The 20,766-nt window shown below is 31.1% G+C and overlaps 1 protein-coding gene across 1 annotated transcript in view; it reads right to left on the bottom strand.

The window, feature by feature from the left end:
* The window catches only part of LOC119611140 (structural maintenance of chromosomes protein 3-like), a 42,916-nt gene that overhangs the window by 1,810 nt on the left and 20,340 nt on the right, over positions 1-20,766 (bottom strand). The window contains exon 3 of the mRNA XM_037966620.1: positions 5,232-5,420. Coding sequence (XP_037822548.1) covers positions 5,232-5,420 — 189 coding nt within the window. The remainder of the gene's footprint in view (positions 1-5,231; positions 5,421-20,766) is intronic.

Below are 20,766 nucleotides of genomic sequence, written 5' to 3'. Positions count from 1 at the left end.
TTGGAATTTATTGATTTATTGTTGAACTGAGAAGTGTGAAACTGAGAAGTTATTTGCGTTAAAAATGTTTAAAGGAAAATAATGAGAACAAGTGTAAATCAATGAAATACAAATATGAGATGTTTAATCAATACCATTAAAAAATATAAAATAGAGTAATTGATGAAATGACCAAAAGAATTATTAGAAAAGAAGCACTGAGTGGTCTTTCAAAATCTTTAACTACGAAAGGGGAGCGGCTAGTATCCAAGGAAAACCATTGAACTCTTGATTTATCTTCTCCAAAGTCCATGTATGAACTATGAAGGACACTATGTTTAAATTTAGACCTCCAAATAGATCTTAGGTTGCTTGGAAACAATATAAAGTGAACTATCGTGTGGTACAAGAAAAATACCTAATTTAGATGGAGGTGGCTATCATCACCTAAGGTCCACAAAAGCAATATTTTTCAGCTAATACATACACTTATATATATTTAGAACTCAAATCAAGAATAACTATCCAGATCTAAATACGTCTACTGTATTTTATTCATAAAATAAAGCATTCAAAATATGAGGTAGAAAATCAATCAAAAATCAAATCAGTTGCATAGTGGTATACGGCAATGACCCATTGAGTGGCTAGGATGGTACTTAATGTTAGCTTTATTGAATAAGAATCAATATTATGCAATTCTAAATAAAATTCACACAGTACTCCCCAAATAGATGGGGTTTCCGTAATGTAGTTTTTGTTTATCAATATAAAAAGACCAAAAACCCATATTAGTTTGTTATAATATATAGTTTTAAACCCCACTAAACGTTTTTTCTAGGTCTAAATCCATTAATTTTCTAGTAGTATATAAAATCAAAGAAACGATAGATTTCCTGTTAAGTCAAATATTGATAAATTCTTATAGATATATTGGATAATCAATCGGTTAAGAAATGTCCAAATTTAGTCGTACCACTACTAAAATATCTAAAAATTGTTATTTTAATATATATGAGTAATAAAAATGTTAAATTTTATAAAATAATACAGCAATATTAAAAAAATGAACAAAAAACCTAAAATAGCAAAATACTTTATTGACCTAAAAAATTAACAATACGTTCACATTTTATCAAAAATCTCCTTAATTATTATCACCATTTTACTTTTTATGGTAGAAAATTAAAATATAAGATATTCTTTAAAAAATACAACAAACAAATTACTTAATTTTGCTTAAAATAATTGATCAGATTAAGTTTTTTCTTAAAATTTATAAAATTTTACATAGGCAAATTACTTAATTGATTCACTGTATATCATTTTCCCGACTATATCATTATTATAGGCAATAGCAAAACAAAATGAACAACAACAGCGCTAAACGAAATAACCACACAAAAAACAAAATACACAAGGCAGTAAAACCAACAGCATCCAAACATACGAAACTGAATGCATCAAGAAACAAAAACAATATCAGTATTTCTCTGTCGTTCTGTATTGACAGCAGTTTTGGACGTCTGAGATAATGGCAAATACTCGATGGAATTCTTTGTTCCATGCGTGTAATGGCAAAATATATTGTCGATGGGAATCTATCAAACATTTCCTATATGTATTTAATTGATCGGCCTTGATTATACAGATATAAATTAATTTTTTAATTTGAATTGATCAACTCTTTTTCTTTGAACATTTTAAGCGCTTACACAGGAAGGTTTACAACATAATTATGCAAATTTCCAAAATTTGCGCAGTACCTGAAATGACCCTTCTTGGGTTTTTTTCCATTTTCTTGGAAACCATTAATGAGTTTTTATTACTTTTTTCTTGTATTTTGTAAAAATAATATAAATTAATAAAATTTCATTAAAACATTTTTAATACCATTATTATTTTTAAAGTAGCATCATAAAATAACACAGTAATTCATAAAAAATAATAAATTCGAATATTTATGTGAGACACTGTATACCCTTCTCACGAAGGTGAAGGGTATAAAAAGAACATTTTTAATTTCTACACATAAATTCAAATTTAAAAATGTTTTTCTCGAAATAGTCTTATGGCATTTTAAGTCATTTTCGGATAAGAGGATTATATGGGGACTAAGTCAAAAGAGGTCCGATTATTCAAAAAAATCAGCGGTATCACTAACCCAACAAAAAATAATTGATGCAATACTTTACAAACGACATCTTAATCACATCTAAAATGACAAATTAAATAAACCAAATATTTCCTTACAAATGAAAACCTAGTTTAAAATTAGGAAAGAAATGAAGAAATGTCACTTCAAATAATATATTCGAAGTACATAAAATTTTGATTAAAACTCAATGAAATTTACATAATCGTGTCATTAAAAGAATGTTGTTTATTTTTAACATCCAAATATCAGATTTTATTTGCTTCTAAAAATCAGATTAGATGTAGTTCGAAATTGTCAAAAATAAACAACTTAGAGTGTGCCCTGATCCCTCCAATGAGACGCTAATGTAAAATGGATAGGTTTTACATACGAATTTGAAGCTCTTCGGGTTACTAGTTGTGATAAATATACCACATCTTTTTTCACACTTTTAAACTGGTAAGGCTTAGGTTGACTGTAGAGTGGGAGCTACAAGCAATGCGAAGCTTTGCGCTATAAACCTTTCCTTGTGTTTTCCTATGTATCAAGTCAGAGTGAAAGCGAAGCTTGATGCGAGAAAACACAAGCAAAAGTTTGTAGCGCAAAGCTTCGCATCGCTTGTAGCAGGATTGTTTTGTACTATGATCGTTTGCCTTTATTTTTGGTGGCTTTTTAGCAATATGTGAGGAAGATTTCTCTTGTAGTACACGAGTAGACATACGACAAACAGTGCAGTCCCACCCCACCATCAAACCTCGTTTGACTCGAATGAAACTTACTTATGTCGAATTTCATCTATATACTCGTATATTTAGGCCAGTTATAAGCGTTAAAGTAATTTTCTGAAGGGGACCATGTATAGGGGGGTAGGGTCAATTATGGGTCGATCCTCATAAAATTTGGTAGATAGAATTTGGTTCGTATTAAATTTATTTGTGTCGAATTTCATCGCTACACTCGTATTTTTAAACCATTAATGAGCGTTGCAGTCATTTTCTGAAGGGGACCTTATATGCGGGGTAGGGTCAATCATGGACCGATCCTCATAACATTTTTTAGATAGATTTTGACTCGTATGAAACTTACTTATGTCGAATTTCATCTATATACTAGTATTTTTAAGCCAGTAATGAGCGTTAAAGTCATTTTCTGAAGGGGACCTTATATGGGGAGTAGGGTCAATTATGGACCGATCCTCATAAAATTTCGCATATTGATTTTGGATCATAAGAAACTTACTTATATCGAATTTCATCGCTATATTCGTATTTTTAAACATGTTATGGCTGTTAAAGCTGCTTTTCGAGGGGCCACTTGTATGGGGGCTATCCGAAAACGTGGACCGATATTGCCCATTTTCAATACCAAACAAACCTTACCTATAAGAAATATTTATGTAAAATTTCAATCCTCTAGCTCTTTCCATTCGGACTCTATCGTGCTTTCAACAGACAGACAGACGGACGGACGGACAGACGGACAGACATGGCTAGATCGTCTTAGAATTTAATGAGGACCCAGAATATACATACTTTTGTGGGTCTATGACCAATATTTCTATGTGTTACAAACGGAATGACAAAATCAATATACGTCCCATCTTTTTTGATGGTGGGTATAAAAACAAAAACATTTTTAAGTTTTATATCAGCTGATTTTGACAATACTCTGATTCTAGAACAAAAACAAAATATACATATGTTGTTTTTGTATTGTTGTATTTCTTGTAGTGATGCAGTCACCTTTCAAAGTGTGCCCTGGCCTTGTGTATATTGTTTTTGTTTTTTTGGTGTATTCAGTTTCGTATGTTTGGATGTCTGTTGGTTTGTTTTTGTTTTTTGTGTATTTCGTTTCGTATGTTTAGATGTCTGTTGATTTTACTGTGTATTTGGTTTTTTGTGTTTTTATTTCGTTTAGCGTTGTTGTTGTTCATTTTGTTTTGCCATTGCTATAATAATGATATACTCGGGAAAATAAATTTAAATTTTATAAAATTGATATTTTTAAATACACTATGGTGAAGGGTATATAAGATTCGGCACAGCCGAATATTGCACTCTTACTTGTTTTTCTCAAATATTCGAAACTATTTCTTTTCATGTGAAATCCTTTTCTATATAAAGAAGTTAGTTAATTTTATGTTTTTGAGATTTTTCAACGATTTCCAGAATTCAAATGTTCCACTAAATTAGTGTATAACTATTGCTGAAGAACTTATTAGAATTCTTAAAAAACAGAACAATGTTCCTCAAAATTGGTTGTAGAAGTAAAGTTTATGAACACATTCTAGAAGTATGTAAATCAGAACAAATTCTTAAAATGTTTATGAAGTATTGTTATGAACCGAGCTTTAAACTTTAAACGTCATAAGTTTTAAAGTATTTTTCTGAAGGGAACCATTAATGGGTTAGTGCCAATTACAGACCGATTCATCAAATTTTATACAGAGACTTTGGTTCTTACAAAACTTGTTTATGTTTAATTTAAGTAATTTTCTGAAGGGAATATTTTATGGAGGTAGGGTCTATTATGAACCGATCCTTACAAAATTTCGTAGAAAGATTTAGGTTCTTATAAATCTTGTTTATGCCGAATGTCATCGCATGGGCCGATATTGCCCATTTTCAATACAAAACAAACCTTATCAATAGAGAATATTTGTGCAAAATTTCAACTGTCTAGCTCCTCTTTGTGGACCCTTTTGTGATTTCAACAGACAGACGGACGGACATGGCTTGATCGTCTTAGATCCCAGGACCCAGAATATATATACTTTTGTGGGTCTATGACCAATATTTTGATTTGTTACAAACGGAACCATCTTTTTTGATAGTGGATATAAAAACAATAAAATACATTGAAATTTTAGTACGGGAACGATTTGTTGTAAAAATTTGCTACCCAAACGAGTAGGAGAACGGACGAATTATTAAAAAAAAAAACATTTTAATTTTGTATTTAATTATAAGTAAAGCTTTAAATAAAATTTAATTTCGATACAGAAATGTAAAAAGATAATACAATATTTCTTTAAAAATGTTCCAGGTTATTATGTAAAATTTTATAAATTTCCCAAAAATTAAAAAAACGGGATATTAGAAACTATAAATCCTACTCATAGTAATGTTGAAAATAGATATTTTTTTAATTTGAAAATTTCTTACCGGTACTCTGTTGTCGGAGTTGTCAAATATAATTTCCACATAAGCTGATATTACTCTTGCACCAGTTCCTTCGTGTAAAAGTCCCTGACGTTGTTCAGGTCTCAAATGTGTAAATTCATCACTTAACACGAACTGAATTGCTAAAAAATATAAACCAATATTTTCTATTATTTTATTTTATTTCAAAAAATATTTTTAATTTCGCTCTTAAATATTTCCATATATGGAACATTACTTAAAATAAGCTAAATCCTAACAAATCAAGCTTAAAATTTGTAAAACATTTATCAAATTAATTTACACAGTAAACGGATCATGCAAATACTATGATAGACATTTTCCGATTAAAATTAATCATCAGTAACTCTATAAAGTTGTCGTATGGGCTTTTTGTCCAAATTTTAAAATTAATTTTGATCAAATTTGTCTTGTAGTGTGGAGTGCTTAAAAAATATAAATAAATATAATAAAAGTATTCACGTTTACGTTTTTTGTTGTGCAAAATTGAGAAAATACAAAATTTTACTCTGATTGGTTTTTATAGGTTTTACTCTAGTTTATTGGTTTATTTTCCAAAAAATGTTGATCTAGTCACGATTAATTTCTCAATAATAGTAAAGCACATTTATGGGAGCAACTGGTTTATAGGTTTGAGTCACAACACTGCCAAACTTCATATAAAAAAATTAACATAAAAGGTATTCACGTCAACTTTTTTCCTTGTGCGAAAGTGAAAAATTTTGCCCTAATAATACAATAACCATATAGAAAATAATTTCACAGAAACTTTTGCTTTTTACCCTACCTCCAACCTAGTGTATATAAACTTTTTTCATTTTATTCTTTATTGAATCTATCTTATATAGAAATTTACAATAAGTAATAAAATCTTAACCTAAACTATAACTAACGTTGTTATTGCCGCTGCAATTTCAACCAAAGTTCTCGATAATTTGATTACTGGCAAAATCCAATGTTTCCGTTCTTCTCAGTCGTCTATGACCCTCAAATGATAAATGACTAGTCCTCAAATTTTTTATGGACAATTTTGACATCCATATGATTATTTGGTGGAAAAATTGGAGGACTAACAATAGGGGGTGTGGTACTCCATCTATTTATATAAAAATTAATGTGTGTTTGTATGTTTGCTTGGACTTTATAGACAGCTAAACCGCTGGACCGATTTTTCTGAAATTTTCACGGTGTCTTCCTGTATGTCTGCAAGGAACTATAGGCTACTTTTTACTTCAAAATTTCAAGTGGGCGACGTGCCACGCCCACATTAAAAATTAGTATTAGAAGTCGCATATCACAGAAACTGCAAGAGTTGGAGTCCTCAAATTTGACATCCATAAAAATATTTTTGGACAAAATGGGCGGAATGCCTATAAAGGGCTTGGCACCTCAGTATATCTGAGAAAATATAACAGATAGAGTTCTCAAATTTTGTCTGATCCACTATAGTGTCAATATTATTATTTAAGGACAAAAGTAGGGGACGTGGCACCTCCCATATGAATTAAATACAAAAAAATCGCATATCTGGGAAACTATTAGAGTTAGAATCTTCAAATTTAGCATGAAGAACTTTAACATCCATGTAAACATTTTGGGTAATAAATTGGCGGACTGCCAATGGGCAGAGCGGCACCTCCCATATGAATTAAATACAAAATTCTTTTATTAGGGAAATTAATAGAACAAGATTCTTAAATTTTTTCATGAAGAACTTTAATATTCATCTAAACATTTTGGAGAATAAAGGACTTTAATCAAGTGGAGCTTGGCACCCCTATATGAATTAAATAGAAAATTTTGTATATCTGAGAAACTATTAGAGCTAGAATCTTCAAATTTTATATGAAGAACTTTGACATTCATGTGAACATTTAGAGAAAAATGGGCGGACTTTCAATGGGGATTGGCACCTCCCATATGTATTAAATACAAAATTTCGTATATCTGGGGAACTATTAGATTATTCACATTTTTCATGGGTTACATTTAAATCTTAGTTAACGTTTGGAAAATTGGCGAACTTGGAATAATTTGAATGGCATCTCATTATACATATGTCTATATAAAAGAACTATTATAGTTAGAATCTTCAAAATTGTTAAGTGGGTTTTTTTTATTTATATTGCTTTTAGGGTAGCAAAGCACACTGGGTATAGCTAGTTATGGAATAAATTTTAATACATTTTAAAAATAATTTAAAAATTGGCTGGCATTTTTTCACTTACATACATACATTTTTCATATAAAAAGTAAGCGTGTTCTCATTATAACTACGACTACTTATTTAAAGCATGTTGATCTTATAAGGCTTGATTAAGTTTGCCTATTAATGAGTTATTGCTTTTTATTGTATTCAAGAATACTAAAATTGGCACTAACATAAGAAGTGAGCATGGATATACATACTTAACCCTCTACTTATAACTAATAACTCCAAATTTAAAATTTTTAATGAATTTGTATAGGAGTTTAAAAAAATCGAAGATGTTAAAATTTTAAAACAGCTTTTTTGGTCGATACATTTTGGAATGACTCATACCCAGCAAAAATAAAACGATGTACTTCCAAAAGAATGACATTTATCACCACTTCAGAAGTAGCACTAATTAATTTTTTTACCTTCTGAAGAAGTGATTTTTAAAGACTTCCGAAGAAGCGAAAATAATTCTATTTTTTCAATGTTGAAGATATATTTTTTGTTCTTTCATTTTTATGAGATAAAAATTTTATATATTTGGCTTTTGTATTTAATGTTTCTATTACCCTTATTAATGTTAATATTATTTAGGTCAAATTAATTGTATTCTATAATAATGCAATTTCACTTTCAAATAACTTCCAAAAAAAGAGCATAAAAATTACGTCTTGAGAATGACTTCAGACTTCAGTAGTGAATTTGGAATCAAATAAAAAGGACATCCCTCCTATGACAAGCCTGTGTCAAAATCATCACTTCTTCAGCTCTTTTTCAGTACTTCCATGGAGTAAATTCTACTTCTTTGGAAGTTTTTGCAGGGTAGATAACCAAATTACAAAAAAAAATCGTATTCTATACAAATCCCCCTGCCTGTAATTTATAAAATTTTGATTTATTTTTTAAAAAGTAGGTATTTCATGAAATTAAAAAAAATTTACGTAAAAATTCAAATGTAAATGATTAATACCAAGGATCTTGAAATAAGACGTCGAAATCATCAATATTTCTACATACCGGTTTTAAAGCCGGTTGAAAACCCGTTTTTCTGCTTTACCAGTGTCGGTTTTTTTAAAGTGCAAATTTTTCGAATATCGAATAACCTGGTTTTTTTACTTTTTAAAGACCGGTTTCGAATACTTTTATTTGCTTTGTATTCAAAGATTAGTTAAATGAAATTTTAAAGTAAATAATAATACAACCCGTCTAAATTTTAAAAATATTGCAGTCCAGGATTTAGCGTATATTTTTCTAACGTACCTTTGGTTAAACTTTTTTGATTTTCCTAATTAATTAACAAATTTTGTTTTTAAAATTTATTGGAATAACTATTTGATAAAATTTTATCAATCTTAAGATTATATTCCAATTACAATAATTACTTGGCGGTTAAACTATTATTGATGTGTTGGAATGCCTATGAAACAGGGATTTTAGCTAGGATTACATAGTTGCTTATATTTAACAGAAGTGTCCCACTTTTTTCCAATTTTTTTTTTACATTAAAGAATCTAAATCTAAATTTATAATATTTTAAACTGTTCAAAATCACTTCGGGACATCAAATTTAAACATAAACGTTATTTTTTCAAAATAAAATGGATTTTATTATTTATAATAAAAACCGGTTAACCAATTTTTCCTGAATTTGAAAAATATCAACCGATTTTTTTGAACTATTCGAAACCCGGTTTTTGGTAAATGTCGAATAATCGATCACCCTAATACATATGCATCTATATTCAATGATATCATCAATATGTATTATAAATTTCTCTTGCGTTTATATTTATTTAATCGGCAGATGCAGATGTAGATTACATTTAAGCACCAAAATTAGCGATATATTACAGAGGGTCTTGAAATAACGTCAACACCATTAAATTTTGTTATAACATACACTATCGGACAAAATAAAGTGCAAAAGTACTCATAATATATTCTTTCAGCGAAAAATCTATTTAATGATTATTGAATATTGAAATTTTTTTAAATTCATTTAGTTAATATATAATGCTACAAAAAAACAATAAAACAAAATTATTGGACTTAAAATTGTTCTTTATAACATCTAAAATTAAAGTGAACTCACTTTTTTGTCGGTCAAAATAAAGTGCAAATTATATAAATCTTTATAACATCTAAAATTAAAGTGAACTCACTTTTTTGTCGGTCAAAATAAAGTGCAAATTTTATATATCATTATTTAAATTCTTGTATATCAAAATTTTGTATATATTTTGGTTCTGATTTGAATGCTTGGATCTACGTGAGCCATTTTGGTAGTTTTTTTATCATTATTATTCGCAATCGCCTTCCCTTCCCCTTGCTTTCCCCCATATGATTGTTTTCAAAAGAAATCCACTCTTTTCAGTAGTTCATCAGAGTTTTTTGATCAATTGTGGTCCAAAATTAATGTATTGGATTTAGGGCTGTGCTCTGAGCAGCTTATTTCAATTTGTCAGTGTTTTTTCCTACAATAATGTTATTTTTTAACTTTATCAATTGCTTAATCTTATTATCTTTACGAGATATAAAGTTGCCAAGGTCCATTTCGAAGGCATTGATCTTCAGATTTGACTTTAATATGCTCGCATAGTGTTCACTAGACCTTTTTTAATAAATTTCCCTTAGGTTCCCCACACCTAACGTTAAAAATTTGACACATACGAAGAGTCAACTGACCCATACCTTGAATCTTTCACCAACATATTTAAAAGCGTGGAAATTTTATTTCGATTTTAGTATTTAATTTTGTATTTCCTATCTCAAATTTACGTATTTGGTCAGATGAGTCCCAATTTGTATCGAAATTTTAAAATGTCGACAATGAGTGTGATGTAAGCCCTTCAATATACAAAAATTTAAAAGCAATACCCCGGGTTTTAAATATTATGGTAGAGGGCTTGCTGTAAAAATGTGCTTGGGAGACTTCATTCCTCAACAGATTCATGACATCAAACACACGACAAAGGTCAAACACACATTATTATAAAAAAATACTGAAAAATTGACATGGCCTGCTCAGAGAACCGCCCAAAATCCATGACCACAATTGATCAAAAAATTCCGATAAAAAATTGAACACAAACGGATTTCTTTTGAAAATAATCGTATGTTGGAAATCAAGGAAGAGAGGCGATTGCGAAAAATAATGAAAAAATACCAAAATGGCTTAAGTAGATCCAAATATTTAAATCAGAACTAAAATATATAAACAATTTTTATATACAAGAAATTTAAATAATGATATATAAAAAATTTACACTTTATTATGTCCGACAAAAAATGTATTTACTTTAATTTTAGATGTTATACAGAAAAATTTTAAGTGCAATAATTTAGTTTTATTGTTTTTTTTTTTTTTTGTAGCACTGCACATTGGGGTCTCCTTTAAGTAAAGTAAATAAAGTAAATATTTAGAAATGAGTTTTTTGATAAAAATTTAAAATGCCTGGAAAGCTAAGACTTTATTCTATATATCGCTATCATTAGTTTTCCCATTTTTATTGTATAGGCCCTTAGATGATGCAGCAAAGTTTATGTTTTTATATATATTTATCATATATATATAACTATTTAACCGGGCACGGCGTAAAAAGACCGCAGTATACTGGGATGAGTATCGTAATAAACTTGGTGAATATAAGAAAATCGTTCGAAAAGCCAAACGAGACTCCTGTGCCCCGTTTCTGTAATTCTCGCATCGAGAAAATCTGTCGAAAAATTCATTATCATCTTGTGTAAAACAGGGTGAATACAAGAAATTTAAAAATTTCTTATTAAATTTTAATGAGTACAGTTCAAAAATAATCAGAGTCACACTGTTAAAAACTGGAAGACTATTATATTTTAAGTTTTTTCTCGATTCGAGAAAATTACAGAAACGAGGTACTGGAAACTTTTCTGTGAACAGGTAGATAGCGTAAATGACGTATCGAAGATAAAAAAATTCCTATCCAAAACTCATGTCCAACCGGAATCTATGATCGATGACACGGGCAGGAGGCTTGAGGATATGGAGGAGACAATGAAACTTCTCATTTCCCACCCGGTATATCGAATAACATAGATGAACCGATATTGGAGGAAGGGAAGGGTAACACGGAAATAGTTATTACAACTGACATGGTTAAAGGGGCAATCAAGAGCTTTGCTCCCTATAAAGCTGCAGGGCCGGATGGAATTTTCCCGGCACTTTTGCAGATGGAGGCGGGACTGGTTTCCGTACATCTGTCACAGATATTAACTGCATGCTTAAAATTGGCATATACCCCAGTTAAATGGCAGGATGCAAGGGTAATATTTATACCCAAACCAGGGAAACCTAGCTATGCAACACCTAAGTCCTATCGACCGATAAGTCTTACGTCCTTCCTACTTAAAACCTTGGATCGGATAGTCGATAGCATGGTTAAAAGCAGCATACCATAGAAAGACCTTAAATATAAGCAGCATGCTTATGTAAAGGGACGATCGGTAGAAACTGCTTTAAATGAAGTTGTCCACTACATAGGTGAATCTTTCGATAGCAAACTGTATACACTGGCGGTATGCATTGACATCGAAGGCGCTTTCAATAACGTGCACACTGATACCCTTATCCAATCCCTAGACCAGTTTTATGTTGACCGGGTGCTCCGTAACTGGATCAACTACATGCTAAGGAACAGATAGATAAGCTGCGAGATGTACGATATAACTATCAGGAAAAAGGTATTTCGCGGTATACCACAGGGTGGCATTTTGTCACCTTTACTCTGGGTTACCACGATTAATAGCCTCCTAAGGACCCTAACCGAGAAAGGACTTAGACCTGTCTGCTATGCAGACGATGTCGTAATACTTTTAAAGGGAAAGGATCCAAATTACTTGTGTAGAAGAGCTGAGGAGGCTCTGAATACGGCCTTGATCTGGGCTCAACCGAGAGGCCTCAATGTTAACCCGTCGAAGACGGAAATCTGTCTTTTCACAAGAAAGACAAAAATTTCTACATATACTGAACCTTGCTTCCTGGGCAAGAAGATACCGGTGACAGACAAAGTTAAGTACTTAGGTGTAATACTTGACCGGAAATTAAAATGGAGACACCACATAGAGGATGGGATCAACAAGGCACATCGGTGCTGGGCGATATGTAGGAGAACCATAGGCATGAAATGGGGTCTTAGTCCTACTATGACAAATTGGCTTTATAAAAGTGTAATTAGACCAATTCTAGCTTATGCTTCAATAATCTGGTGGACTGCTTTGGACAAAAAGTGTAATATCAAACTACTACAGGGAGTTCAGCGTACATGCTGCTTTGGTATAAGTGGTGCCATGTGTACTACTTCAACCAAGGCTCTGGAAACGTTGCTAGATATTCCACCCATTGAAACATATATAAGATATGAGGCGGCGCTTACAGCCGAACGGCTCTTTACTTTAGGCGAACTGGCCAAAAACGGTTATAGGACACGTCATCAATGTATACTGGACACATTGGAAGGTTATACACATTCATCAGACGTGCCTGATCGCATACCAGACACTGAATATGTCGGAAACTTTGAAACGCTAATCCCAGATAGAATGTCTTGGTCAAGCGGAACATTAGAGCAAATACCAGTAGGAATCCGTTGCTACACGGATGGCTCTAAATTAGGGGACAAAGTGGGCCTGGGGTTCTATATTGAAGACCCAGAAACAGAAATATACCACCGTTTACCTAATCATAACACAAGCTTCCAGGCAGAAGTACGAGCAATAACGGATTGTGTAAATTGGATTAGAATAAATATGGCGCCCACAGGGCTTAATATATTTACCGACAGCCAGAAGGCAATTTGTGCCATATCAGGTGATAGAGTTAAATCTAAGACCGTATTGGATTGTAAGAAAGCTTTAACTGAATACTCTCCCAAAGGTAAGGTTCACATCATATGGGTACCAGGCCACTCGGGAGTAGTCGGCAACGAAAGGGCGAATGTAATAGCTTTAAAGGGAAGGGAGCTCGATGTAGTTAACCTGACAAACGCAAAACCATTCGACGCAACAAAAGCTGAATTAAAAATATGGATAAGAGAATCCCATAAGGCCTCTTGGAATAATGAAACGGTGGGTAGAACCACAAAGATTCTATGGGGTGACCCTGATGAGAGCAAGACGAGAAATCTTCTCAAAATGAGCAAGTCTGAGGTTAGTATGATGGTACGTGTTCTGAGTGGACACACAGGATTACGAGCACATCTATACAAAATTGGACGTGCGGATTCAGACGAATGTAGAGCATGTGGAGAGGACAGTGAAACTCTGGAGCACTTTCTTTGCCATTGTCAGGCATTCGTCGAAGTTAGATCCAAGTATCTTGGAAGTGATGTTATTCCGGAAATAACATTATTAACCAACACCGATTGGAAGATTCTTAGGAATTACGTCCAGGAAACTGAGTTTCTGAACATGGAAAAATAATACATTCAGTGAACAATTTTTTTTCTTGAATTGGAGCGCACAACAGGCCCGATAGTGGCCTAGGTGTATTTCTTCGGATTTGATGTAGTATACATACTCCTATCAACCTAACCTAACCTAACCTATATATATTTATCAAGAAATTTTTTTATTTATAACCTAACCTATATATATTTATCAAGAAATTTTTTTATTTAATTTCCCAGCAAAAAAAGTGTGGGAAAAGATGTAGAATTTTCATCACAACTAGTAACCCGAAGTGCTTCAAATTCAGATGAAAAACCTATGAATTTTACATTAGCGTGTCATTGGAGGGATGTTGTTCATTTTTGACAACTTTGAACTACATCTAATCTTATCTTTAGAAGCTGTAAAAATCCGATATTTGTATGTCAAAAATAAACCACATTCTTTCAATGAAACACTTATGTAAATTTCATTGGTTTTTCATCAAAATTTGAAGTACTTCGAATATGTTGTTTGTAGTGACTTTTCTACATCTCTTTTCTAATTTTTAACTGTGTTTTAATTTGTAAGTATATGTTTGGTTTATAAAAGCGAAAAGTATGCAATCGCATTCTAGATGTGATTAAGATGTCGTTTGTAAAGTATGACATCAATTATTTTTTGCTGGGTTAATACCATAACATTTTTTGTATGAATCTACCATTTAATATAAAATTTTTTTAAATTTTCTTTTTCGATACTAAATATACCATTGTAATGTATGAAAAGGTGTTATTTTAAATCATCTTTACAGCCAGAGACTTAATTATTAACGACTTCTTAAAATGCAATTTTTTATAGATATTTATGTTTTTTTTTTTCAATTTTTAAAAGTGAAAAAGTACAATTTGGCCACTGATGGCCTCTAAGCGACCATATGCTAAAGATCTGAAATCTTCTCAATAACACCAAAATAAAAATGTTTGCCTCTTTTTGCCTCTGCGGCATTTACGCTCTCTTTTCTAACACTCCATGCTATGAAAATATTTATATTTTATTTAAAATCTAATTATTGAATGCGAAATGAATTGATTTAAGTAATAAGTATAATAGTAGAAACTAGTAAAATAATGGCTGAACGTGCTATTGATTGATGCATTATTGGTCTTACATTCCTGCAAATAAGTTTTGCAAAATTATTAGACGGAATCTATTTGTACGGAAAAATCCGTGATAAGAAGAGTAACTCTCATGAGGGTTTGGTATCACTTTAAAAGTTTTTAAAGACTAATACACCGGTATGTAAACCACATATTATCATGTTAGCGATTTTTAGTGACAAAATATAGAAAATTCGTATAATTCAAACTATAAATCTTTACTATGTACCCAGCAAAAAATAATTGATGTCATACTTTACAAACGACATCTTAATCACATCTAAAAATGCGATTGCATACTTTTCGCTTTTATAAATCAAACATATCCTTACAAATGAAAACACAGTTAAAAATGGGGAAAGAGATGTAGAAAAGTCACTGCCAACAACATATTCGAAGCACATACTTCAAATTTTGACGAAAAACCAATGAAATTAACATAAGTGTTTCATTGAAAGAATGTGGTTTATTTTTGACATACAAATATCAAATTTCTACAGCTTCTAAAGATAAGATTAGATGTAGTTCAAAGTTGTCAAAAATGAACAACATCCCTCCAATGACACGCTAATGTAAAGTTCATAGGTTTTTCACCTGAATTTGAAGCACTTCGGGTTACTAGTTGTGATGAAAATTCTACATCTTTTTCCACACTTTTTTTGCTGGGTTGTGATGAAAATACTACATCTTTTTCCACACTTTTTTGCTGGGTAACTTTTTTTGGTGGGAAGGTAGAAACAGTAGAAAAGTAAGTTCTCAATATTACATGCCTTGAATTATCACAATAAAAAAATTAAAAAGTATGTATAAAACAAAATAAAATAAAAATATCCCAAAGCCATGGAAAATCAAAACCAGGATATAAAAGTGTGGAATGCTGCATTCATGTGCCGTTCAAGAAACATTTCATGGTATTTTTCGTTTGTTTTCATTTGGATATTTTGAAGTTTTTCTATTTTCAGTTCTTTTTTGTTTGATTTAACAAGGCAGAAAATTGACACCTCTCCCTACTGATTCTACTTGGTAATAGTTGTATCATGGATAAACCTATCCCAGCAAAAAATAATTGATGTCATACTTTACAAACGACATCTTAATCACATTTAAAAATGCGATTGCATACTTTTCGCTTTTATAAACCAAACATATACTTACAAATTAAAACACAGTTAAAAATGAGAAAAGAGATGTAGAAAAGTCACTACAAACAACATATTCGAAGTACTTCAAATTTTGATGAAAAACCAATGAAATTTACATAAGCGTTTCATTGAAAAAATGTGGTTTATTTTTGACATACAAATATCGGATTTTTACAGCTTCTAAAGATAAGATTAGATGTAGTTCAAAGTTGTCAAAAATGAACAACATCCCTCCAATGACACGCTAATGTAAAATTCATAGGTTTTTCACCTGAATTTGAAGCACTTCGGGTTACTAGTTGTGATGAAAATTCTACATCTTTTTCCACACTTTTTTTGCTGGGATATATTTCGTTTCTTTTTTATCACAAACATAGTTTCCAAATTTCCTACACGTGAAAATTATTAGATTCAGCATTATCCATTAGTAGTGCTTGTAAAATATTTGAAAATGATTATTGCCCAGCAAAAAAAGTGTGGAAGAAGATGTAGAATTTTTATCACAACTACCCAGCAAAAAAAGTGTGGAAAAAGATGTAGAATTTTCATCACAACTAGTAACCCGAAGTGCTTCAAATTCAGGTGAAGAACCTATGAATTTTACATTAGCGTGTCATTGGAGGGATGTTGTTCATTTTTTGACAACTTTGAACTACATCTAATCTTATCTTTAGAAGTTGTAAAAATCCGATATTTATATGTCAAAAATAAACCACATTCTTTCAATGAAACGTTTTTGTAAATTTCATTGGTTTTTCATCAAAATTTGAAGTACTTCGAATATGTTGTTTGTAGTGACTTTTCTACACCTCTTACCTCTTTTTTAACTGTGTTTTCATTTGTAAGGATATGTTTGGTTTATAAAAGGGAAAGGTATGCAATCGCATTTTTAGATGCGATTAAGATGTCGTTTGTAAAGTATGACATCAATTATTTTTTGCTGGGAACTAGTAACCCGAAGTGCTTCAAATTAGGGTGAAAAACCTATGAATTTTACATTAGCGTGTCATTGAAGGGATGTTGTTCATTTTTTACAACTTTGAACTACATCTAATCTTATTTTTAGAAACAGTAAAATCCGAAATTTGGTTGTCAAAAATAATAAACCACATTCTTATGTAAATTTCATGGGTTTGTCATCTGAAGTTGATGTACTTTGAGTCAGAGTAGGTAATTTTTGCACTCGTGAATATTATTTTTTATTTATTTATTTTTATTTTAGTCTATGGAAATATTCCTTACAGACTATTTAACAATTTATAAAATTATTTAAATTTAAACATAGAATAACGTTAATTATTTAGATTATATAATATATTTCTTTTTATAACATCAACATTTAAAGAAAAATCAACAAAGTTAAACATTTCGTTAAAACAGCAACATAACTTTCTAAACGGATCTGCCATAGCGAAATTTGTTCGAAACGTTTTGACGTATAATGGATTATTAAATCGTAATTGACGTTGAGGAACATTTAAAGAAATTTTACTTAATAGAAATTCAGAACATACAGTTCCATTTAGAAGATTTATCATAAATGACACATTAAGCATTGTCCTGTGACTTTTCAGTGTTGGTAGATTTATCAAAGCAAGTCTTGCTGCATACGGTGGCAGTTCAGAATAGTTCCCATATATGCTCTTTAAGCAAAATAATAAAAATTGTTTTTGCACAGATTCAATATGATCAATATGCACATTGTAATACGGGTCCCATTCGACTGATCCATATTCCAATATCGGCCGTACAAGAGAAGCAAATAGTCGTTTAGTTATAAATGGATCATTAAATTCTTTTGACCATCGTTTAATGAAGGCTAAAATGCTACGGGCTTTATTAACAATCATTGTTATATGTTGAACAAAAGTCAATTTTGCATCCAGCAAAATTCCGAGATCCAGAATGGTGTCAACAGAATCCAATTTGGAGCCATTAATGGTGTAAAAAATGCTAGTATCAAATTTTCTTGAAAAATGTATGTGTTTGCACTTTGTTAAGTTTAAATACATTAAATTTTGCTTACACCAGACGTAGAAATTATCTAAGTCGTTCTGAAGGTAAATACGATCTGATGGATGTTTAAAGCTTGAAAATATTTTTACATCATCCGCAAACATTAATATTTTAGAATATTTGATAGCTTTTGGCATATCGTTGATGAAGATTAAGAACAAAATTGGGCCAAGATGACTTCCTTGAGGAACACCAGATGTAACCAAAAAAGTTTTGGAGGTTGACGTTTTAAATTTTACGGATTGTTTTCTAAATAATAGATACGATTTAAACCAGCTTAGATAACTATCGTTAAATCCTAAAGCATCCATTTTTTTAGCAAGAGTAGGTGATTTACTTTGTCAAAAGCTTTGCTAAAATCGGTGTAAATAACATCGGTATGTTGACCATTTACAAATCCTTCATTAACTAAAGTTGTTAGCTGTAGAATATTTGTCATAGCAGAGAATCCTTTGCGAAAACCATGTTGAAGGGGTGTCAATAGGGGAGAAACTTGGTGAACCAGTGAATCGGTTATACATTTTTCGAACAGCTTTGGGATTGCGCTAAGTTTAGCTATGCCTCTGTAGTTCATTACATTTGATTTGTTTCCAGACTTAAATAGAGGGATTATAAAAGATTTTTTCCAAATTCTAGGAAAATAACCATATTTTAACGATTTATTAAACAAAATGGATAAAGGAAATGCCAGAGAATGTGCGCAATTTATTAATAAGCAGCTTGGTATACTTTTAAAACATTTAACGATGTGGGTAGTATCAATTAAACATGATGAAATTTGTTGATTTGACTGAATATTAAGTGGATGCATAGTGCAATCATCGTATTGGGAATTAGAGTAAGTAGTGGCAAAATAATCCGCGAATAAATTGCTGATTTCCGACTCATTACTAGACTCATTATTTAAATACTTCATAACTTTCGGGGTCCCGCATGTTTTCCTTTTTGAATTAACAAAAGTGAAAAATGATCGAGGATCCTGTTCAAAATTTCGTTTCATCTTATATAAATAATTATTGTATAATTTAACATTCAGCAAGTTATATTTCGCCCTGAGGAGAGAGTATTTAGTATAATCAAGAGCCGTGCCAGATTTTTTGTATTTCTTATAGAGTTTGTTTTTCATATTTTTTAAGGAAGATAATTCTTTAGAAGACCAGGGTGGGCCAGATTTTGGATTAGGTATACTTTTCGGGATACACTCACTCATATATTGATACAAGGTTTCATAAAACTTTCCAATAATTTTATCAATAGAATTTGGCAGACCGTTTGGAGTAGATAACAATTTAAGCCAATTTGTATTTTTTTGAAGGTTGTTAAATTCAACGTAGTTAGCTCGTTTAAAACAAAATAGTGTATCTTTTTTGACAGTGTTTTTATCATTGTGAGTATAAGTATTCTGGATGTTGCAGCTTATTTCAATTGTGGGATGGTAACTATCTTCGGGTAGTATAAGTGGTTCAACACGATTTATTGTACATTCATTGGGTTCTTTTACAAATACCAGATCTAACAGTTTACCAAAAATATTGTAAATTCCGTTAATTTGATAAAGACATAATTTTGAGAAATTATTAAAAATATCATCACTGATATCATCCGATCTTATGGGTACATAATTATTATATTCAGTGGAAAATTGCCATGCTATTTGTGGTAAGTTAAAATCACCAAGAACAAACATTAAATCATTAGTATTAGTTTTAAGAGACACCATTTTTATTGCATCAATGTGTTGTTGATAGATTGATAAGTCTGATTGAGGAGGTATGTATGAACATGTAATGAAGACTTTTATGGAGTTAAGTTTTATTATCACTGCAATAAACTCAATATTAGAGGGTAAATTAATTTTTATTTCTTCGGCTGAAAATTTATTAGAGATAGCTATTAATACTCCACCACCAGTTGTTACTGTAAATCTATCTCGTCGATAAACTTGAAAATTGTCACATATTATTTCTGAGTTTAGAAAGGTATTATTTAGCCAAGTCTCAGTAAAGCAGAACACATGATGGTTGAAACCAAAGCTATCTTGATAAAGCTTAGACGATTTGGTTTTTAATCCACGCACATTTTGATATATAATATAAAGTTGGTTATCAATAATTTTAATCAGTTTTTTTGGTTCATTACTTGACGAGGTGGAAGGTGTGCAATATTATTTGACCGTTGATTGTATTCGTATTCCCGAACTAGGACGTGGTTTGGCCAGAATGACGCATTAACTACACAGTTAAAAATATCAAACGGAACAGTAATCTTGAAAGATGTTATACTCCTTGCTTGCGAATAATTAAATTTGTAAACACTAATATCAGCATCTTGATTGAGTTTGGATTTTATGTAATAATTTATGTCTTCGGCAGAAGTATCAAATGCAAAACGGGATATGAAGATATGTTTTTTCGGTGGAATAACTCTCAATTCTCTATTAACAATAGGATTTATTCCGTTATTCGTAACAACTTCAGCATAGTTTAGATTATGTTGGTTTAATTGATTGGATGTATCAGAAATAACAGGAGCAGGATTATTATGTATAGATGAA

The sequence above is a fragment of the Lucilia sericata genome, unplaced genomic scaffold (assembly GCF_015586225.1).
Source record: "Lucilia sericata isolate MDLA Ls3-8-SP2 unplaced genomic scaffold, ASM1558622v1 Contig001373F_arrow, whole genome shotgun sequence".
In the NCBI taxonomy this organism is placed as follows: Eukaryota; Metazoa; Arthropoda; class Insecta; order Diptera; family Calliphoridae; genus Lucilia; species Lucilia sericata.
The sequence above is the reverse complement of the archived record's forward strand: the minus strand, read 5'-3'. Positions and strand labels throughout refer to the sequence as shown.